The 23,851-nt window shown below is 43.9% G+C and overlaps 1 protein-coding gene across 2 annotated transcripts in view; it reads right to left on the reverse strand.

Moving 5' to 3' along the window:
* Window positions 1-7,765: 7,765 nt before the first annotated feature.
* Window positions 7,766-23,851, reverse strand: part of ACP1 (acid phosphatase 1) — a 31,602-nt gene continuing 15,516 nt past the window's right edge. For both annotated transcript variants that reach the window (XM_038396487.2, XM_038396485.2), the window contains exons 4-6: window positions 23,530-23,591; window positions 8,279-8,384; window positions 7,766-8,131 (exon numbers count right to left, since the gene is read on the reverse strand). In XM_038396487.2, the coding sequence (XP_038252415.1) occupies window positions 8,054-8,131; window positions 8,279-8,384; window positions 23,530-23,591 (246 nt within the window). In that variant the 3' untranslated portion in view covers window positions 7,766-8,053. The remainder of the gene's footprint in view (window positions 8,132-8,278; window positions 8,385-23,529; window positions 23,592-23,851) is intronic.

The raw sequence follows: 23,851 nt of genomic DNA on the forward strand, positions 1-23,851 counted from the left end.
AAGAATATCAGAGGAACAGTGGGGGGTGGGGTGGGAGGGAGAAATACCATGGGGAAATAGTTTTACTTTGTGTAATGACTCATCCATTCCCAGTCTCTATTCAAGCCTAAGTTAATTGTATCCAGTTTGCAAATTAATTCCAATTCAGCAGTCTCTCGTTGGAGTCTGTTTTTGAAGCTTTTTTGTTGAAGTATAGCCACTCTTAGGTCTGTGATCGAGTGACCAGAGAGATTGAAGTGTTCTCCAACTGGTTTTTGAATGTTATAATTCTTGACGTCTGATTTGTGTCCATTCATTCTTTTACGTAGAGACTGTATACCTTCAAATCAGCGGCACTGCGATGGGTACCCGCATGGCCCCACAGTATGCCAACATTTTTATGGCTGACTTAGAACAACGCTTCCTCAGCTCTCGTTCCCTAATGCCCCTACTCTACTTGCGCTACATTGATGACATCTTCATCATCTGGACCCATGGAAAAGAAGCTCTTGAGGAATTCCACCATGATTTCAACAATTTCCATCCCACCATCAACCTCAGCCTGGACCAGTCCACACAAGAGATCCACTTCCTGGACACTACGGTGCTAATAAGTGATGGTCACATAAACACCACCCTATATCGGAAACCTACTGACCGCTATTCCTACCTACATGCCTCTAGCTTTCATCCAGATCATACCACTCGATCCATTGTCTACAGCCAAGCGCTACGATATAACCGCATTTGCTCCAACCCCTCAGACAGAGACAAACACCTACAAGATCTCTATCATGCATTCCTACAACTACAGTACCCACCTGCTGAAGTGAAGAAACAGATTGACAGAGCCAGAAGAGTACCCAGAAGTCACCTACTACAGGACAGGCCCAACAAAGAAAACAACAGAACGCCACTAGCCATCACCTTCAGCCCCCAACTAAAACCCCTCCAACGCATCATCAAGAATCTACAACCTATCCTGAAGGACGAGCCATCGCTCTCTCAGATCTTGGGAGACAGACCAGTCCTTGCTTACAGACAGCCCCCCAATCTGAAGCAAATACTCACCAGCAACCACACACCACACAACAGAACCACTAACCCAGGAACCTATCCTTGCAACAAAGCCCGTTGCCAACTCTGTCCACATATCTATTCAGGGGATACCATCATAGGGCCTAATCACATCAGCCACACCATCAGAGGCTCGTTCACCTGTGCATCTACCAATGTGATATATGCCATCATGTGCCAGCAATGCCCCTCTGCCATGTACATTGGCCAAACTGGACAGTCTCTACGTAAAAGAATGAATGGACACAAATCAGACGTCAAGAATTATAACATTCAAAAACCAGTTGGAGAACACTTCAATCTCTCTGGTCACTCGATCACAGACCTAAGAGTGGCTATACTTCAACAAAAAAGCTTCAAAAACAGACTCCAACGAGAGACTGCTGAATTGGAATTAATTTGCAAACTGGATACAATTAACTTAGGCTTGAATAGAGACTGGGAATGGATGAGTCATTACACAAAGTAAAACTATTTCCCCATGGTATTTCTCCCTCCCACCCCACCCCCCACTGTTCCTCTGATATTCTTGTTAACTGCTGGAATTAGCCTACCTGCTTGTCACCATGAAAGGTTTTCCTCCTTCCCCCCCCTGCTGCTGGTGATGGCTTATCTTAAGTGATCACTCTCCTTACAGTGTCTATGATAAACCCATTGTTTCATGTTCTCTGTGTGTGTGTATATAAATCTCTCCTCTGTTTTTTCCACCAAATGCATCCGATGAAGTGAGCTGTAGCTCACGAAAGCTTATGCTCTAATAAATTTGTTAGTCTCTAAGGTGCCACAAGTACTCCTTTTCTTTTTGGCTAGCATATTATATGTCATATTAATAACATGTTATCTACACCACATGAATATGTATTAAGCACAAATATTGTATCAGTAATATAGCATAAACTGGCCTATACCATAATCCTGTTCACTTATGCTAGGTATCTCATAACTCTTTGCATTTGCTGAGGTAAGCATTTGGTATAAGCAGTCAGGAAACTTGTCAAAAATCAAGATACGTTCATTTTATGTCTTAATACAAACTAGGGAAGTACCTTCATGGACCAGTACCCGGAATGCTAATCCAAAACAAAGATAGGAAGGAACAGAACAATAAAAGTTAAAGAATTGGGACAAAATGATGGGTTGGATTTTAGCGATGTGTAAAGAGATGTGTAAATTGTGAAATCATCATATAAATAATACCATCTAAAATGTATAACTTTGGGAGCGTATCTTGCGCTAAAGGTGAATATAACATCTCTGCACAAGAGGGCTTCCCAGACACTGGTATCATATAGAACCTTTTCCGTGTAGTATATTATTATTGGCTTACAGCAACAAACCTGACTGACATTGGTTATTTGGTCTCTTGAGTATATTTTATAACAAACCAAAGTGTGGTCAAGCAATTGACTATGCAATTTACCAACAACTGGTAATTAACTCTTTGTCCATCAGAATGAGATCCAATATTGAGTTATCCTTTGCTGGGTGCAGGAATCTTCTTCTATCATTTTTAGGAACTCCAAGGAAGTTTTGTTGTTGGCCATATAAGATGCCAAGCAAATATTCCCCAGTATTCTCAAAAGAATTAAAGGTGTCCATATCCCATCAAAACTCCAACTGGATTTGAGCACCTAACCTCCTTAGGCTTCTTTTAGTAAGAGAAATCCATATTATGCTATTTATATCAGTCTCTCTCAACCTTTCCAGGCTACTGTACCCCTTTCAGGAGTCTGACTTGTCTTGCATACCCCCAAGTTTTACCTCGCTTAAAAATTACTTGCTTACCAAATCAGAGATAAAAATACAAAAAAGTGTCATAGCACACTATTACTGAAAAATTGCTTACCTTCTAATTTTTACCATACAATTATAAAATCAATTGGAATATAAATATTGTACTCACATTTCAGTGTATAGTATATAAAGCAGTATAAGTAAGTCATTGTCCGTATGAAATTTTAGTTTGTACTGACTTTGCTAGTGCTTTTTATGTAGCCACTAGGCAAATATATAGATGAGTTGATGAACCCCCAGGGTACACATACCTCTGGTTGATAACCATTGATTTATGTGACCTCATGAGGCATTAACATGTCAACTGTCATTGACAGTTTTTACTACATTTGTAACAAAAAGTTCAGCTGGGAGAATAATGGGCTCCTATACCCACATTTAGGGCCAGATCCACAAAGGGACCCAAGTCTCAGTTTTAGGAGCTACTGCGTTCCACAAAAACCTCTGCTTGGCTTCTGCCTAATCCTGTAGGTATGAAAACTTGCTCAGATCCTAAAGTTTTGCTGTAAAAGTTTTCTAGGCGCCTAAGTTTCTGCTTCTGGGCATGCTGCTTCACTTTAGGCCTCCAAACACCTGTCTCATTGCTATGCCCCAAAATAATTCACAAACCTGGGGAGCATCTATCTTGCCTGCAGGGCCTGACACAGTAGGCAACCTTTGAGGCTGCTTAATGCCACGCAAAATGGGGCAGGGGAAGAGGACCTTCCTTATAATCTTTAGCGGTTACGTACTCACTCAGAATGCGAGAGACACCCGTTCAATTCTTCAATTATTTTCCCTGATTAGAAGTGATGTGAACAGGGATTCCCTACCAGTATGATGAGTGCCCTAGCCACTGGAAGTGATACTCTGGTGTGGGTCTCCTCTTCTACTTTAATTAAATAATTAAAATATTAATTGGGCTAGAGCAAATCACTCTATAGTGCAGTGGTTAGGGCACTCAGAGAGGCTGCTTGACTAGATCTAAATATAACTTTCCATCTACTTAAGGTGAGCAGCTGCAGATAAAAAAAAAAAAAAAAAAGGAGGTAGAGGAAATTCTGTATGTGTCCATTTGGCACAACATTTTCCTAAAAGTTGAGAAAATATAGACATGTAACCAGTCATCTTTATGGATAATTATTAGTGCATCTTCTTGTCAGTTGCTCATCTTGCACATGTATGTTTGTATAATGCCATTGTGCAACTGTCCTCCCATGAAGGGCAGCCATTTACTATTCTTTCATCTTCTGCAAACACGTCTTCTTTTTAAATGCAATGTTACTCTCATGGGGTCTAGTTTAGCCAAGCTTTTAAGCACATTGAGCGCTCTTCCTGAAAAGGGATGCACTCCTGAATTGGGGCCATGATATTTTGTCCTGACACTTCCAATTTTATACATAGTTAAAGGTAGAGTCCCATTTACAACAATGGGAAACTGACCAGACCTGAAAGGAAAAGATGTTGAAAATTTAATACAAAATGAAAACTTCTTAGAGACTGTGATGGGGTAGATTAGCCCCAGAGGCCTCTGCTGGAAGCCTCAGGTCCTGCCACACTTGCCTCAGGAAAAGGGCAGTGGAAAGGATCCTCCAAGCTGCCTAGAGAGGCTGCATGGGACACAGCCAATCAGGAAAGAGATTGCAGGAAGCAGTCAGTCAAAGCCCATCCGACTAGGATAAAAAGAGCTGCAGACCCAAAGTGAATTCAGTCAGCTGGTAGGGACTGGGAGAGTAACAGGTAATCCTGGCTGGCTATAGAAGCTGAAAAGCTGGACAGAGCAGCTGCTGGCAGGGGCTGAGGAGAAAGGAAGATGCTCTTGGCTGCCTGCTGGGACGCATAAAAGACAACGGCTGTAGGGAAGTGGCCAAAGGAAATACAGTTAGAGGGACATGATTACTATTTAGATGGTCCCTGGCTTGGGGCCCAGAGTAGTGGGTGGGCCCAGGTCCTCCCTCCCAAACAGCCACCGGAGAAGTGGCGATGACTGGGGGTGAGGACGCTTCAGGGGGTCGCAAGGTTATTACATGGGGGGTCGTGAGCTGTCAGTCTCCACCCCAAGCTCCGCTTTGCCTCCAGCGTTTATAATGGTGTTAAATATATTAAAAAGTGTTTAATTTAGAAGGGGGGGGGCGTCCACACTTAGGCCATGTCTACACTACCCGCCGGATTGGCAGGTAGCGATCGATCTATCAGGGATTGACTTATCGTGTCTAGTGTAGACACGATAAATTGATCCCCGATCGCTTTGCTGTCGGCTCCGGAACTCCACCAGGGTGAGAGGCGGAAGCGGAGTCGACAGGGGAGCGGCAGTCGTTGATCCCGCGCCACGAGGACACGAAGTAAATGATTCAAAGTCAATCTAAGATACGTCTACTTCAGCTACACTATTCTCGTAGCTGAAGTTGCATATCTTAGATCGATCCCTCCCCCAGTGTAGACCAGGCCTTGGAGACTTGCTATGTGAAAGGGGTCACCAGTACAGAGTTTGAGAAACACTGGGCTACGCCTTGAGAGAAGGGAGTTTAAGCAGACTGAGGGAAGGCACTGTATGTGGAACTGTTACCCCTGCCCAGAAGGTACTGAACTGAGCCTGACCCAGCTGGAGAGCTGGGGTCAGAGGACTAAAGGATAGGTGAAGAGTCTCCAGGGAGAGAGTTCAGGAGGCACTGCTCTATCCCAGAGCAGGAACCTTCACATGTAAACTGGCCAGCTAGGATACTGAGAGAGGCCCTGTTGGTCAGACTGAAGACTGAGTCTCGGGAGGGCTACTGGAAGATGTACCGACTGAGGGGGTACAGTGATAGGCCCCTGTTGGACTAATTAAGGGCCTGAGCCCAGGGATGGTTGCAGGTTGACACCAGTGGAGACGGTACCGTGATGGACCATGTCGGACTGTTAGAAGACTGAGCTCAGAGAGGGCTGCAGAACATTTTGGACTCTGTATTCCAGAATGGGTTTGTTTGTTTTGCATACTGATTGTGTAATAAACTCAGCCAGAGGTCTGAGTCACCGAAGACCTGCCTGATGAGCGCAGCAGCTGACAGGAGGCATTGTGAGCGGAGAAGCTGACAAAAATTGCAGGCTCACACACACTCAGCTATAGAGACAAATGCATCTATTACAACATTACTTTAGTTGGTCCCCTATTATCAAGTCACCTAATACTGGACTGGTATTCAACTACTGGACATACACATTTTCCTTAAGTACCTGAATTTTATAGAAACACATGGTTACAAATTCATGCACAAAATAAATTTGTTTGTCTCTAAGGTGCCACACGTATTCCTCGTTCTTTTTGCTGATACAGACTAACACGGCTATCACTCTGCAACCATGCACATAGATGTTATATAACACATAAAAGTAACTGTTTTCCCCTTTAATTCTTTCATATGAGCCTGAGAAGTTTGTGTTGAACACTGGCTAGGGTGATAGTCAAACATGTCCAAATGGGTAAGTTTTTACAACTAATTGAACTTTCTCAGGACAGAGCAGAACTACCTCCCCATGGAGTGACCCCACCCTAGTATGGTGAGGCCTGTTGTCTTTGCATTTGAAAGCTCAGTTTTAAACTAATACTTTTGATGTGCCACCTACTCTCCTCTGAACAGCGTTCAGTGACACTGGCTATTAACAGAGACAGGGATTATGAGAGATTTCATTTTCAGCTACAGTTTTGACTTGAATAGGTTAGTATTGCTAGATCAAGACATGAATCTCAGTTATGTTTTTATATTGTACTACTTTATCTTGAAAAGCTCTGCCTTGCTGAGCTTTGAAACAATGTCAAGATAAACTGTAAACTTTCAGGTGCATCGCTCTAACAAAAAAATACTATGTGGAGGGGATGGAGTTTGGCAGCTTCTCTTCAGTCAGGGGAGTCACTCATTTTCTGAGGATGCCAAAGTATTCTCTACTTTACAAATTAAGATGTGGGCCCTGTCCCAAAAAACATGCAGCCTGATTTCAACAACTGAGACATAATAAAAGGTGGGAAGGGCGGAGGAAGAAGGGTGAACATCAAAAACGTGTGGTAACTCAGAAAGCAATGCATCGTTCATGAAGTCTTTTAAAAATTTAGTATTTATTTTAAACACTTTTCATTCCCTTTGATTTTCCATAGGCCAGTCAGCAGAAGTGAGTTTTTAGGAGAAACTTGAACAAATCAAGGAGCGAATGAATCTGGGTTAAAGTGTACCAGCTGGGTGAAAGTGTACCAGGGCATTTCAAGCATTAAAGAAGATCCCGAGCTCTTTGAAAGTGGAATATGAAAGGCAGAGCAAGCCTGGCATTATGGGGATCCAAAAAGACCAGGAAGAGATTGCAGCAGTTGAAGCAGGAGATTAGAACATGGATTGGTGATCTGGTTTTTGATTAAGAAACAGAGGGGAGATATTTGAAAAGTTGCAGAGAAAAAAATCCCCTCAATTCTTACTCAACAGCAAGCAACTATTTATCTAAGGGAAAGAGAGGCTCAGATGTCAGGGAAGTACAAGGAATTGGTCAATGTTCCCATTAGTTTATGTATTGGGAAGTTAACTCCAGCTTTAGGACTGCAGAAATTTGCAAATGCTACCCAGCTTTTATACAATCCCAACTCTAGGGACTTGTGCTGGACAGGATGACATCTGAAGAGTCTGATGATGATGGGTTAAGTATTCACAGACTTGTCTGCAGCAAAGTCAGCACCATAGCCTTATCTGAAATAAACGAATAGTCCTGAAGGATGCAGCTATTTTTGTCGAAAAATACAGCATTCATCAGTTAATGCTCAATATATGCACATCTGCGTCAAAACATTAAAACTTCTGTTTCTCAAATCCCTTTTCAAGAATTCTTAAATGGGATATAGGTACAAGAATGCAAGTTTGTATTACGCACAAAAAAAAAAAGCAAAACATGTTAATTTTATAGTACTTAGACACTGAAAAAGAGTTCACAAAACATTTATTCTGCTGATCTCTGAATGAAATACATTGTTACACTGATGCCTGACAAAATGGCTGATCCTCAAATACAATTTTTAAAACGTTTCCAAATTCTTCTGAGTTAGGCCATAGAGTAGCTACAATACAAAACTAAAATTAAGAAGCTGCAATTAGGATTTACCGCAGAGATTCAATATTACATTTTAAATACATCAATCACGTGAAATGTATATAACACTTCAAAGAAGGAGCTAAATATTATTTCCTTTTAGAAATAAAATAGCGTGGTACTAATGAGACTTCTCCAAAAATGCTTTACAGCATCTAACACACTGCTCATAAACAGTCTCAAAGTCCTTTTCATTTCCCTGGAAAAAGATAAGAAAAAGAAAGGGTAAAAATATCTAGCCACCCAGATTTAAGTCTTCAACAGCTACTTTTAAAATTGTGTTTGTTTTACAATCAGACATACATACTAATGTTTAAAAGTTCTCAACTCAATCTGTGATACTTACGTAGTATGGATCTTCAATAATAATCTGTTTCTGTGGATCATAGCACCCAAGGAGTTCAATTTTAGCTGTACAGTTTTTAACTTGATTACTTTTTCTTTTCAGATCTCTGTAAAGTAAAAAAGAAGCAATTTTGAACCATTGTTTTCATGGCAATGGTGGTGTCTGCTCCATTTGGAATCAGCATTATAAATTCAATAATTCTAGAAAGTTTACAGGGTATGAATGAAGATGAAAGAGCTGCTATACTTTCACAGTGCTGTGTACTCTATGTTGTTGCTTACTTTTGTTAAATGTCAAGGACATCTATATAAAATGAAAACTAACTGGAAAACAAATAAATCAAGCAATTGGGTTCTCGACAATGACCTTAATTTGGCTTTAGTCACTAAAAAAAAGCTTACAATTTTTTTCTCCAGTCATTTTATGCATTATTTTCAGTGTCTCCCTTTAGCTTTCATTATACAAAAGTCTCTTTAGAACACAGTCAATATATTTCTTAAAAATATGAGTAAGCTTCTTCCAGGTGTCCATGAAATGCTGCTTCAATTGTTCTGTTTCTGTAAATTCTCTTAGCTCTGCCTTCAGTTCATTTAAAAAATTCTTCTGTTGTATTCATATTACATTGATTGCTGAAATGCTACACAAAGTCTTTCTTCCCATCAGTGTTTGTAAACATGTGGACGAGCACTTCTGATCATTCCGCTTGCTTCTGTTGATGAGGTATGTTGAGAGTCCTATGCTGTAATACCAAAGTTCTTATATAAAATCTGACCCAATACCAATCACAATGGCTAGCCAGTCTCACTTTAGGACTCTCAACACACCTCACCAGAAGCAAGCAGAGTGCTCTGATTCTGGGGCATGTGGGAATGAAAGGCTCCCAAACCTGTGAAGGTATCCTCTTTCCTCCTGCTGCTGGTACTATGCCAGCAGCTAGAATGAGTCTGCCCACCCAGGCTCTGTGGTAGAACAACTTCGAGCACCAGACGGCTGTTCCTAGGGAAAGCTGGATGCTACTGGGAATCTGAGGTCCAGAATGGTAGCATAGATGGCAGAGGCGGCTCGGTGCAGAGTCCTCTTCCCACTGTTGTGCTGCTTCCCTGGCAGGAGCCAGAATGAATTTCAGTTTTCCCAAGTAACGTTAAGCTCTTTTGAAATCACTCCAGTTCTACACTTCCAATATTTTTTCCACTTGCTTCAGTACAGCTCTTTTCACTGTGTCACTGACATCTTGGTAAGTGTAAAGGACACCAATATAAAATTAAGAGTTTAAATGAAACGAAGTAAATCACCTAAATATATCATTTAGTCACTGACTAACACATCAGTCAATTCAAGTGCCATACACAGAGTTGTTGCATGATTGGGTTGTAAAAGAGGAGGCCATTCACAACCATCTGAAAAAACTTACGACCGATTTGTATAATTTCATCTTTATTTTTTAGTCTTTAAATCCTGAGAACTTTCAGAGGGCCATTGCTTAGAATTTCATATCCATTTAACCACTTGGCCCTGGACAAATGCATCCCCCAATTAAAGGAGAAATTTTGCTACTGCTATCCAAATTAGCAAATTAATCAGTTATTGCCATGCACAATTATTAAGCTCAACATGGTCCCTGGGAGACATGTTACCAGAATTACAGCGTATAGTAGCAAACAAGCATTATTTTTCTTAGGATAATAAACTGGCTTTTTCACACAGAGCCCTTTCTACCCTCTCTAGCTGTAATGATAAAGATTCCCAATTTATTTTCCTGAAAACGACCCTTTGTATGAAGAAAAAAAAAAAAAAGAGGATTCCTACCTCTTGTAACTGTTGTTCTTCGAGATGTGTTGCACATGTCCATTCCAACTTGTGTGCGCGTGGGTGCTCCGAGCACAGGTATCAGAGATTTTTCCCCTAGTGGTATCCATCAGCTTGCCTCTGCCGCCTCTTGGTGCCGCACGCTCATAGCCCCGGTATAAGGAGCCCCGTTAAGCCTTTGCTCCTCAGTTTCTTCTTACCGACCACTCAGAGTGAGGCCAGTGCGTAGGTTTCGAAATGGACATGTGCAACACATCTCAAACAGTTACGAGAGGTAGGTAACTATTATTTCTTCAAGTGTTTGCACATGTCCATTCCAACGTAGGTGACTCACTATTAGACAGGATGGGCAGGGATGGTGTCCCTAACCTCTGTTTGCCAGAAGCTGGGAATGGACAACAGGGGATGGATCGCTTGATGATTACCTGTTCCATTCATTCTCTCTGGGGCAGCTGGCATTGGCCACTATCGGAAGACAGGATACTGGGCTAGATGGTCTGACCCAATATGGCTGTTCTTATGCAAGCAGTAACATAGGAGGTGGACTGTAGAATTGCTGTAGAATCGCTCGGCCAAAGCGGGTATAGTCTCTGGCCTGCTGCACGATAGCACAGTGCGTGGAGAACATGCGCACTGATGACCAGGTCACTGCTCTACACAAGTTCCAATCCGGGATATGAGCTAAGGCCACCAAAGAGGCTTGGGCTCTTGTAGAGTGTGCAGTCAGTTTTGGTGGCGGGGGAAGCCCGTGAGGTCATAGCATGCTTGTATGCAAGAAGTGATCCAGGATGAGAGCCTCTGGGCAGAGATGGGAAGCCCTTCCATTCTGTCCACTATTGCTACTAAGTGGTGACGTATGGAACAGTTTGATCCTTTCAATATAAAAAGCCAGAGTCCGTCTTGACGTCCAAGGAATACAGACACTGTTCCTCCCTAGTTGCATGAGGTTTAGGGTAAAAGACTGCAGAAAGACTGGCTGGTTGTAGTGGAATTGGGACACAACCTTCGGAAGGAATTTAGGGGGTGGTCGAAGCTGTACCTTGTCCTTGGAGAAAACTGTATAGGGTGGTTCCGCCATAAGGACCTGGAGCTCTGAAACCCTTATGGCCGAAGTAATTGCCCCCAGAAGGCTGTCTTCCATGAGAGATGTAGGAATAAGCACATCGCCATTTGAACTGATGGCAGTCCTCTCAGTTTTGAGAGGACAAGGTTCAAATCCCGCTTCTCTCACTTGAGGGAATGCTCTCTCTAGATCTTTGAGGAAGCAAACTACCATTTCATGTGAGAACGCTGACCTACTGTCGACCTTTAGGCGGAATGCTGAAATGGCTGCCAGGTTGACCTTTATGCTAGGCCCTATTCCTTCAAATAAGGGGTAGTCAACGATGAATTGGATCGAAGAATGCATCGGCAGAACCAGATGACCAGAGGGAAAAACATTTCCATTTTGCATAGTGAACTGTCATTGAGGAAGCCTTCCTGCTGCCCAGGAGAATTTTCCGGACCTGCTCCAAACAAGCCTGCTCGTCGGGATTCAGTCATGAAGATACCAGGCTGTCAGAAGGAGAGAGCTGAGGTTCCGGTGGAGCAACTGACCGTGGTCCTGCGAGATCAGGTGTGGCTACAGAGGAAGCTCAATTGGGGTCTCGCGAGAGAGGCAAATGAATGAAGTGTACCAATGATGTCTGGGCCTGGAGCTATCAGGATGACCCAAGCCCGGTCCTGCTTGATCTTTGTTAGCACCCTTGTAAACCAGCGGAATGGGCGAAAAGGCGTAGAGCAGGCGATGCAACCAGTTCAGGAGAAACATGTCTGGACTGTGGCTCCTCAGAGAGCAGAACTGCTGGCTTTTTCCTGTTGGAACGTGTGGCAAAACAGATCTATGTGGGGAAAGCCCCACATGTGGAAGATGCTCAGTGAGACATCTGGACACAGGGACAACTCATGAGCGGAGAAGGACCTGCTGAGGCACTCCCTGCAAGCTTATTTTGCACCCCTGGTAGAAATGAAGCCTCGATTGTGATCGGATGTGCGGCAAACTGCTTCCCGACACAGAAGGGAAGAACAGGCTCCACCCTGTCTGTTGTAGTAGTACCTGGCTGATGTATTGTCCATGAGGACTGAGACTTGTGTGTTCACAATATGAGGCAGGAGCGCTTGGCACGTGAGATGGACTGTCCTGAGCTCTCCAACATTGATGTGGAGTGCCAGCTCCTTAGTGGACCAGCATCCTTGAGTCTTCAGTGCATCCAGATGGACTCCCCAACCCAGTGCTGAAGCGTCGGAGATCAGGTGCACAGATGGTTGAAGTTTTGTGAAGGAAATCCCTTCGCAGACTACCCAATGGTCTAGCCACCATGATAGGGAGGATGTGTGGAGGCACCATAACCACCCTATCCAGGGGGTGCCTGGAGGGAGCATACGTTGTGGTCCGCCAGACCTGGAGAGGTCCGAGTCTCACGTGACAAACCACATACTTGCACGACGCCATGTGGCCAAGAAGCATGTCCTAACCGTTGTGATAGGATGGGCCTGCACATAACGAACTGGCTCCGAAATTGCCCAAAAGCGATCCTCTAGGAAGAGGGCCTTTGCCAGCTGGGAATTGAGAACCGCCCCGATGAACTCTATTCTTTGAGTGGAGACTAGTGTCAACTTCTATATGTTGATAAGAAGGTCCAACGACCTGAAGGTTGTCTGGATGAGGGCAATGTCCAACTTCACTTCCTCCTGAGACCTGCCCTTGATTAGCCAGTCAGCGAGGTATGGGAATATATGGACTCCTCTTCTTCTTAAAAAGGCCACTACCACCACCATACATCTTGTTAAGACCTCAGTGCTGCCAAAAGGCCAAACAGCAGGGTTGCAATTTTGTAGCACCCTGGTTCACCACCAATCTCAAATATTTTTTGTAGCCATGAAAAATCGGAAGTATGTGTTCTTTAAATTGAGGGTGGCATAACAATCCTCTGGATTCAGAGACAGAATAATTGACCCCAAATAAACCATGTGGAACCTCAACTTCTTGAGAAACTGGTTGAGACAGCACAGGTCTAGGATGGGCCTGAGATCTCCCTTGGCGTTGGGTGTCAGAAAATAATGGGAGTAGAACCCTTTTCCACGGCTTCCATCCTGAGGGAGGATGGAACTTCTTGCTGCAGCAGAAGCTTGTGAGAAGATTCTCTGAAGAGGGACGGGGAAGGTGGGTTGGAGATGAACTGGAGGGTGTAGCCAACCTCCAATATGTTTAAGTTGGAAGTGACCCACTTCCAGGCCTCGAAGAAGTGGGAAAGATGGTTGGAAAATACAGGGGTAACTGGATCCTGTGAGAGCGGAATTGGGATGCTGTCCTCCACAAACCCATCAAAACAAGTGCTTTGAGGCACCCGAATGACAAGGGGACAGCTGAGAGTGCCCCGCGAAGGAGAAAAGTGGATGTGGCCTGTGCCCAGAGCCTCCATTCCTTCATCTCCTCTGATCGTATCTCTGGCGAGGATAAAAGCAGCCAAACAGCTGTGGCTTATACGGTCTCCTAGGCTGAGACTGGGACTGCAGACCTAGGGACTTAAGGACACTAAAGTGACTCTTAACACTGGAGCCTAGCATCAGTTTTTTCAGCAAAAAGCGAGGGTCCCTCGAACAGTAGGTCTGCTTGCTGGACCTCTTGTGGGAACCCTGATGCTTGCAGCCACAAGCTCCTGCGCATAGTGACTGCCACGGCCATAGATCTGGCCACTGAGTCCACAGCATCAAGGGCTGCCTGTAAGGAGGCTCTGGCAACCGTCTTGCCTTCCTTTACTAAGCTTGAGAACTCCCGCTGGTTCTTCTAGGGAAGTTTATCCTTAAACTTAGTCCTCTCTTTCCACATGTTGTAGTTATAGCGACCCAGCAATGACTGCTGGCTTGCTATGCAAAAGTCCATCCTTTTAGGTGCCTTTGGCTTCAGAGTCGACCCTGTGTTACCTTGATAGTCGTTCTAATTAGCAGCCCCAACAATGAGACCCCCAGGAGGGGGCGTGTGTGTGTGTGTGTGTGTGTGTGTGTGTGTGTGTGTGTGTGTGTGTGTGTGTGTGTGAGAGAGAGAGAGAATAGAAACTCACATCTCTTGACCAGCACAAAGTATTCTCTCAGTTCCCTTGGCCATGGGAGAGATGGATGCTGGGTTTTACCAGAGGGTCTTTATTGGCCCCATAATGGAGCTGTGCAAAGGGAGAGTGACCCTTTCCAGGCCTGCAGCTGTCTAAATGTCCAGGAAACCATCAGACAGCTCCCTAACGACTTCCACCTGAAGACTCAAATTAGAGGCCACCCGCTTAAGTAGGTTTTGGTAGGCTTTCAGGTCATCCCGGGGAGGAGGAGACCTCTTAAGCATTAATTCATCCTCTGGTGAGGACGAGAACGCAGCGGCATGTGCTGTCCCAGCATCCAGAGGAATCTCCTCCTGGCCAGCTTGCATCTGCTGGCTGGTACCAGTGCCCGCCTTGGTGCCAGGACCGGTACTCAGGCCGGTTCCAGCGTCAACCTCGGAGTTTGTCTCAGGAGTCTCTCGGTGGGCCCCCGGCACTGCCCTAATCTCCGACCGCACTGAATAGCTGGTGCCTTGAGCTGATGCCTTTGCCCTGGGGAAACCCCCACTCCTCAGAGGTTCCAAAAGGACCATTGGATTGGTACTAGTCCCCATGGGCCTGGCCCTTTGAGGCATTGGCTGGCGGGTCTCCCAAAGTCAGAGATGGATGCAGGGAGCGGCGACGGTGACTCAAGATGTCGGACCCGAATCCGACCCTGAAGACAAGGAAGAGCTAGATGATTGAGGTGACCATGGCAGTGTTGATCCTCCCGGTGGTGGGGACCAGTGCTGTGGGGACATCTCTGGTGAGGGAATAAACAGCGGCTTCCCACTAAAGGCTGGTATTGAGATTGGCCTGAGAGTGGAAGGTTCAGTTTCACTAGGCGGCGCAGATGGCGCTGCTTCAGGCATCTTAGGGAGGCTGAGTACCAGCAAAGCCATCAAGCCTTTAGCGGCAGCATAAGCTTCTGGGGTCAATGGTACTGCAAAGTCATCCATCTGCTGCCAGGACAGGGGTAGCGCCTCACCCCTGGGTGTCTGTGGCGCCAGCACTGATGGTAATGCTAGAGGCTGCTGTGGCGCTGGAAAGGGAGAGCGGCTCAACCTAGGTCTTGCTCTGCCTGTCTTTGGTGCCAGGAAACTGGTCTTCTCCCACTGTCATCTGTGCCTCTTCTTGGGCACCAGCAAGGAAGAGTGGTGCCACGAGCTCTTAGGGGCGGGCAGCGTGCTCTGCACGGATGCAAACCTTCTCAGTGCAGAGTCAGATCTCAGCTCCGAGGTGGGCCTCAGTGCTGCCTCCATGAGGAGGTCATTTAGTCTTGCTGCCCAATCCTTTTGGTTCCCTGGCTTGAAATTGCAGCAGATCTGGCAGTGATCTTTCACTCACCCAGACACTTAAGACAACTTAAGTGCAGGTCTCTAGTTGGCATAGACTTTTCACAGAAAGAGCACTGCTTAAACCCTGGTGACTGAGGCATGCCCCAGTACCGGGGAGAGACGGACTCCCTCTCCAGAAACAGAGAGGAGTCCTAGCTACTACTCTATACTATTTACAACTAATCCACTAAACTAATAAAACTACAGAATTTTTAACTAGGAGAACCACTAACACACTTTGCCAAGGCAAAAGGGGGAATCTCCAACAACTGCCACAACAACTGAGGAGTGGAGGCTCGGCAAGGCCCCTTATACCAGTGCTATGAGCGTGCAGCACTAGGGGGTGTCAGAGCCAAGCTGACAGATACCACTAGGGGAACAATCTCAGATAGCTGTGCTTGGGGTGCATACCTGCACACACACTTAAGTTGGAATGGACATGTGCAAGCACTCAAAGAAGAACTATGCTATGCTTCAGTGTGTACAAAATTGCATGTCTGAAGTTTGGAGTTCAGAATACCTATTACTCCTGACAATATGTGGGTTGAACAATCCTGGCACACTAAGAAAAAAAAGTAATTTCTGATTAAATAAAATCTTTAATTCTTTCCAAATTCTCAGACAAGTCTTATAACTGATTTTAAAACATACCAATTTCTAGACAGCTTGGATACACCAATCAAGTTTCAGGGCTTAAAATCTGGAAATCCAGACTCATTCTGACCTATAGAGTTCCAGTTGATACCATTATAAAATTTCAGTCACACTAAATTATTCTTTTCATATTCTATAATATATTATGTAAATAATCCTATCAATTACAGCTTGCAGGTTGTACACATTCTAAGTAAATTCCATTTCCCTACAGATTATGAAAAGTCTTGGAAGAATTAGATTTTTATTGATAAATGTCTGTAAAGGCCAATTTTCCCATACACACAAACTGACAAAAAATACTTACACTGATTGTTACTTTTGATTACTGACAGGCAAAGTCAGAAAAATGCTGCATGAGGAGGAAAGGTTACTTACCTTGTGCAGTAACTGGAGTTCTTCAAGATATGCATCCCTGGGATGCTCCACTTTAGGTACATGTGCGTTTATACACCTTTGCTAAAAATCTCCAGTCAGGAGTGTCTGTTTGGCCCATGCATGCCCCCTACACATGCCCCATCCCGTACTTATGTTGCATAGAGTTGTATGTGTGAACCACCATCAGTTCCTTCTCTACCATGAAGCCCCCAGAGGCAGCTCTGAAGCAGAGGGGAAGGAAGGTGGGTAAGTGGAGCACCCACACGGGCACGCATCTTGAAGAACTCCAGTTACTTCACAAGATGAGTAACCTCTCCTTCTTCAAGTAATGTCCCTGTGGGTGCTTCATTTTCAGTGACACTCTAGCTGTAACTCTTTAAGCAGGTAGGAATTTTGGAATGAGTCCATCACTACCTTTTGTCACATCTGATCTTAAAGCATGAATTATGGCACAGTGCTTGGAAAACGTGTGCACCGAGGATCACGCTGCAGTCCTGCAGATTTCAGCAGCCAGAGATCTTTGAGTAGGGCTACAGATGTAGACTGTGATCTAGTAAAATGCATAGTCACTGTAGGGGGAGGTGTAACTTGAGCTAACCTCTAAACTGGCAATTATAAATCCAGAGATCCATCTAGAAAACCTCTGAGCAGTGACAGGCATTCCCTCAGATCTCTCTGTAAAGAAGCAAAAAGTCTAGGGGTTTTCCTGAATGGCCTAGTCTTGTCCAAGGAAAAGGCTAACTTCCTCTTAATGTTCAGGTTTCAGAGTAGCAGCCGTGTTAGTCTGTATTCGCAAAAAAGAAAAGGAGTACTTGTGGCACCTTAGAGACTAACAAATTTATTTGAGCATAAGCTTTCGTGAGCTACAGCTCACTTCATCGGATGCATTCCGATGAAGTGAGCTGTAGCTCACGAAAGCTTATGCTCAAATAAATTTGTTAGTCTCTAAGGTGCCACAAGTACTCCTTTTTTCTTTTTTTTTTTTTTTTCTTAATTTCAGTGTATGAGAAGCAGACTCCTGTGCAGACTGATCCAGCTTATCAAAAAAAACCCTAAGAGTTCAGTCAATATGAAACTCAGAAGACACCTTAGGTAAGAACTTAGTATTTTTATGACCTCATCCATTCTCGTTGGGAAAAAAAAAAACACAGCAAAAGGAGGATCTGCCAGTAGAGCCTACACCTCCACAACCTTTTGAGCAGGGGTGATGGCCAATGCTCCCTCTAATTTTTTCCATCCATGTGTGGAATAAATTTTGTTATGCGTACTGAGGTATGTGCAGATGTGCACCACCAGTAGAAACAAAAAACCTAGATAAATATATATTTTTTAAAAGTTACCATAGGGATAATTACTCCAGCCAGGACAGGTTAGGCAGCTTAGAATTCACTACTCAAAGAATTTAATTTAAGAAATAAAATTGATGAAATCCATAGACCAGCCAAAACACGACAACAACACACTTTGAAAGAGAATATATGTGCACTGCAGGAAGTACCAAGTAGTAACACCACCACAAGTTTGTGTTGGGAAGTAAGAGTGAAAGACACAAAGAGATACAGTGTGTGTGTGCACACGCATGCGCAAGAGACCGAGTGTGTCTCTCACGTTCTAAGTCCAGTATTGAGAAAAGATAGCATTAGTTACACCAAAGATATCTTCTCCATTTCTGAAGGTAAGTATGTCTAGTAGATTCCTTTCCACTATTTAATAGTATATTTTGTATTTCTGATAAATATGTGGTCTCTAATCCCGAGAGCCGTTGAGGAACCATGCTTTCAGTTGCAGGATGTTCATATGTGGTGAAGTTTCTGACCCACATTCTATGACAACAGTTGAGGTACGACTGGGAGGCACCATGGAGGATGAGAGGCAAGTTTGATGAGGTAGGGAAACCAAATTTGTCATGGCCAAGTTGGTTCAATCCGAATGACTTTGCTTGGTCCTGTCTGATCTTGATATGGATTTTTAAGAACAACGGATTTGAAGGACATGCATAAAAGACCTTTTGCCCATGTAATGAGGAAGGCATCTCGAAGAGGGGTTCTCAACATTTTTTTCTTTCTGAAACTCCGCCCCCCGCAACATACTATAAAAACTCCACAGCCCATTTGTGTCATAACAACTGTTTTTCTGCATATAAAAGCCAGGTCCAGTGTTAGGCGATAGCAAGCAGGGCAACTGCCTGGGGTCCTACACCACAGGGCCCCCCCCCCCCATGAAACAAAGTTGCTCACGCTTCTGCCCAGGTGGCGGGATTTGGGGCCCCAGGCTTCAGCCCCATGTACTGGGGCTTTGGTTTTCTGTCTGGACAAGTCTAATGCCATCTCTGTTTGGCGGACTCCCTGAAACCTGCTAGTGGCCCCTCCAAGGGGTCCCGGACCCCTGGTTGAGAACCACTGTCCTAGAGGTTGGGGATCAAGCTCCACACTGGAACAGAATTTCTTGCATTTGGTGTTGGTTGCTGTGGCAAAAAGATTGGGGATTTCTAGAGATCAAGCTACGAATATTTTGCCGAGAACTCAAGTGTCCAACACCCCTTTGTTATTTGGGAAGAAATGTCTGTTCAGGTCATCTGCCATGATGTTGGTATCCCTTGGAGGTAAGAAGCTGATAGGAATGTGTGCATTGCCAAAGTTTTATTGTTCAGCGGAGAGTGAGGCTCTGCCTTGATGATTGATATAGTACATGCGTGCTATATTGTCTATCAAGATTTTGATGGAACAATAGGCAAGCATTACTGACTGTCGTTAATTCCAACAGGTTCATCTGCTAGCTCTGTTCCTGCTGTGATCATTTGTCTTGGACTGTGCAAGGACCCAAATGTGCTCCCCATCCCAGGAGGGAAGCATCTGATGTTAATATGCTTGTATAGGAATTTTGGTTGAACAGGATTCTTGCACAAACTTTGTAAGGGTTCATTCACCAGATGAGTGATTGTAGGACTGACGGGGTACAGATACAGTCTGAACAAGCAGGTTTTCCTTAGGTACATAAACAATGCTGAGCCTCCAATGGAGACATCCAAGATGTAACCTGGCATTGTCACAAAAACGCAAGCTACTACGTGTCTCAGCAGCTGCAGACATGTTCTCAGCAGAGCTTCACTCTTGGTATAATGACAGGTTTCAGAGTAGCAGCCGTGTTAGTCTGTATTCGCAAAAAGAAAAGGAGTACTTGTGACACCAGGTACCACAAGTACTCCTTTTCTTTTTACTCTTGGTATAAGGTTCCTTAGAGCAAGGAACATGTCAAAAGAAAGATAAGCTCTGCCCATTAATGAATCCAAAAGTGCTCCTATAAAAGAGAATTCATTGAGTAGGGGGTCAAGATCCATTTCTTGATATTCATCTGCAGGGCCTAGACTTCTGAATAGTGAAGTCATTGTTTGAACTGCCTACCCAACTTCCTGATAAGATCAACCCTTGAGGGGCCAATTGTTGAGACAAGGAAAGACAGTTATTCCTAGATGATGAGGTAGGCGGCTACTACAGCTGTGATTTTTCAGAATACCCTTAGGGTGAACAACAGGCTGAAGGGTAGAACCTTGTATGGGTAATGATTGTGATTTAAAGTGAATTGAAGAAATCTTTTGAGGGAAAGATGGAATGCTAAGTGGAAGCAGGCATCTTTGAGGTTGAGAATCACAAACCAGTCCCCCAAATCCAGGGAGGGAATTACAGCTGCTAGAGGCACCATGCTGAATTTCAGATGTTTGACATGGTTGTTCAATTGTCTGAAATCTAGTATTGGTCTCCAACCCCATTTTTCTTATCAAAGTATTATGAATAGAACTCCTTTCCCCTGTGCTGAAGTGGGACTGGTGCTGAGATTTCCTGTGTAAGCAAATGATCATGAGAAGGGTCCCTGAAGAGGGATGGGGAAAGGAGTTGGAAGGAAGTGATTGATGTAAACTGGATGTATAATCTAAAGAAATGGCCTCCAAAACCGATTTGTCTCATGTAATAACCTCCTATGCTATTAATAGAGAGAGGTGGTGCCCAAATTAAGAAAGAGGGATCCTATCATGCAGCTGAGTGAACCTGATCATTGGATAGTCTGGAATCTCAATCAAAACATCTAAACTGACATCTGGATGATGCTGAAGGCTGGGATGATGCAGTCGAGGTAGCTGCAGACCTTTTCTTTGAAAATCTGGACCTCACACCACTGGAACCAGCAGCTATGGAAGGTGGAAAACTGAGCAGGGCAGGATCTCTCTGTCAATTGAGACCCGCTAAATTTTCTGTTATATGCAGGTGTGTACATCCTAAAGCCCCAAGTTTTGCCCAAGAGTCTTTTAGGGTGTGAAGTGAGCTGTCTGTGGAATCTGCAAAATGCTTCTGGCCATCAAGAGGTAATCCCCCATGGTAGAATGCAGTTCTCACGGAAACCCAGAGAACTGAAGCCAGGAAGCTCACCTCATCACTACTGTGATGGAAACAGACTTGGCTGCAGCATTATTTCAGGTTTCACTAGATGCTGTGAAGGTCTTTGCAAAAAGGTGGTACTCCCTCATTATGGCACTGAACTGTTTGCAGTGTTCCTGTGGTAAATGGTCAATAAAAACCTTAAACTTCTCATGGTTCAGGTAATCATATTTTGACATCAGTGAATAGCTATCCTGAATTGAAGTGTTGATGATGAATGCTCCTACGGCCAAACAAGTCCAGACATCTGGTCTTTATTATAATGGGCGATCTTTTGGATATGCTGCCCGTCCCTGTCACTGACTGCATCCACAACCTGAGAGTTTGGTCCCATGTGAGAGAATAAAAACCTCAGAATCCCTGTCCAGGACGTAGTAGTTTTTTAAATCAGTCCTCTTGCATTTGTGAAGGGGGCTGGGAGGGAGGGAATTGCTGGAGTTTGCCAGATGAACTTGGCTGGCTCAAGGAGGACTTCATTCAATTGGCAGTGCCACCTGTGCTGAGACAGAGGTGTGCAATGCATTTAGGAGCCTGTGATGAAAATCCTGGGCCTTCCTCTAGGGGAATTTGCAAGATGTCTGCGACCCATTTAATAAAATCCTGGAATTGCCTAAAGTCATCAGCCAGTGATGGTAGTGATGGCCTTTGCTGCCTCATCAGGTGGTGGTGGTGATGATTTTTATAAGGGAGGGTAATCTCTTTGTCTGCTCTTGCTCCTTAAAGGTCCCCTTCGGCTCAGAGTGGAGAGGACAGAGGAATGGTACCAAGGGGTACAGACTTCTGTGTTTCCTATGGATTGAGTGGAGGTCCCTCAAAACTATTGCTGGTACACTGTCCACGGATCCCAGTAGAGCCAATGAGATCATAAGGAACTGGGGGAGATCCAGTATTGGTCTCCCCATCTGTTGGAAGCCAGGGCTCTGATGTCTTGCCTTTGTAGCATTTGCAATAGAGAGTAACAGGTAGAAAAAAAAATGGAGATCCTTGAACCAAAAGTTTTGAATTTGAATGCTTCTCCACATTCTGTATAGGTGACAATCCCTCCTCATGGATAGTTGAAGGAGAAGAGGTAGATCTCCCATAAACCTGAGCAGTCAGTGACTCAGCACACTGGAGGTTGCAAGGAGTGGAGACTCCAGCTCATTCAGTACCGCAAGCTCTTTCGGGTTTAGGAATTCCTGTGATACTGGAAGCACAACAGAACTTGGTATAGTGCCAATGATACTGCAGAACCTGTGAGAGGTACTGATGTTGGTACTGCAAGGTCTTTCTGTGGTTTTGGAAGTGCTACTGAACTTGGTATCAGTGCCTATGATGTTGCAGATGTCATGTGAAGAACTGACATTAGTACCAAGGATTGCATTGAAGCCAGTCTTTTGGTGACAGTGATCTTGGTGGTAAAAAGCTCTTTACCACTGAGGTATGGGACTTCATTGAAGTCTTAATGTGCTTCATGATACCTAAAGTACCCAGAGCCTCACTAGTACTCCTCTGGGGGTTTGTGGTCTCTAGTGACTGGATCTTCTTTGAAGAGAACTCTGATGTTTTGCTCCTCTTATTCCCCTTTCTTATACCTGGAGTGGGAAACTCATGATACCAGGGGCACAGTTATTGGTACCTCAGTCAAGAAGAGTGTTGGAGATGGAGGTTTTGATGTTCTCTTCCCCTGGGAAGCTCTTGGTGACAGTGATCTTGATGACAACAGGGCGCTGACAGATAAAGATGGTCCCTGTATGGGGAGGGGTGTTCTCTGAACCCAGGTACAAAGTCACTCTTAAGACTTGTTCCATCATTTAAACGTCCATGATTACATCCTCCCTCCCACCCACCCCCCATTTCTTTTTTTTAAAGAAAGAAGAACGGGAACAAGTGCTCCATCTTTCCAACTAAGAGGTACTAAACCTACTCTACTAACCAATTATACAGCTAAATACTAATAAAATAGGCAAACAAGTAACCCTAAACTCAGTCTCAGGCCGTAGGCAGTTGAAAAGGAACTGAAGGCAGTTTGCCCGCACAGCCCTATCTAGTCTCGGTACAGGACACGAGGATCTGTACGGTCCATGCACAGGCTGAAAAGGCACTGCTATCAATAATCTCTGATCAAAGGCGCAGGGGTCCTAATGTGGAGCATCACAGAGATACTACTCAAAGAACAACTTAGAATTTGATTTAAGTAAATTTACTCTGTATATTTTGATATAGGTTGACAATGTGTGTTTTAATGGTTATAAAGTTTTAACTTTTTGAATCTTAATGTCTATTGTTATTTAATAATTGTCTGACCCCCACCCCAATAATTTTCTGCAACTGTGAAAATTTAAATAGATACAAACTGAAAAAAATGCGTAAAAAACAAACATCTCATCTGTTGAAATTTATAGAAAAATAAAACTCTGCCAAGTCTAATTATAAAACTCATAAGAAAACAAATGGCAAAAAGGTTGCACATTAGGCAATCAAGTCCATCTTCTGGATTTATCATCTACAAAAGCAGATAGTCAAATCAGAATCTCTCTTAGCATTCTACCATACCTTACCTTAGGTTGCTTTCATCCATGCAAAGTATATAATCAAATGTAAGGAAATCATCTTTAGTAATCTAGAATTAAAAAGATTTGCTTTAACTTTTGTAGCAAAAATGTGTTTGCTTAAAATACACAAAATATTGCAAAAGAAGTTACAATTTTACAATTCTTAGTAATTATAAATATGTACATATACAAATGGAATTGTGAACCAGCAAACTGGATAATATATTCTGAGGCCAAGAGCAATCCTTCAGATCAATGGTAACTGTTTTAACAAAACAATGAACAAATTATGATTAAGATTAAAATATATAGTTGCATTTTTACAATA

This window comes from Dermochelys coriacea, chromosome 3 (genome assembly GCF_009764565.3).
Source record: "Dermochelys coriacea isolate rDerCor1 chromosome 3, rDerCor1.pri.v4, whole genome shotgun sequence".
NCBI lineage: Eukaryota > Metazoa > Chordata > Testudines > Dermochelyidae > Dermochelys > Dermochelys coriacea.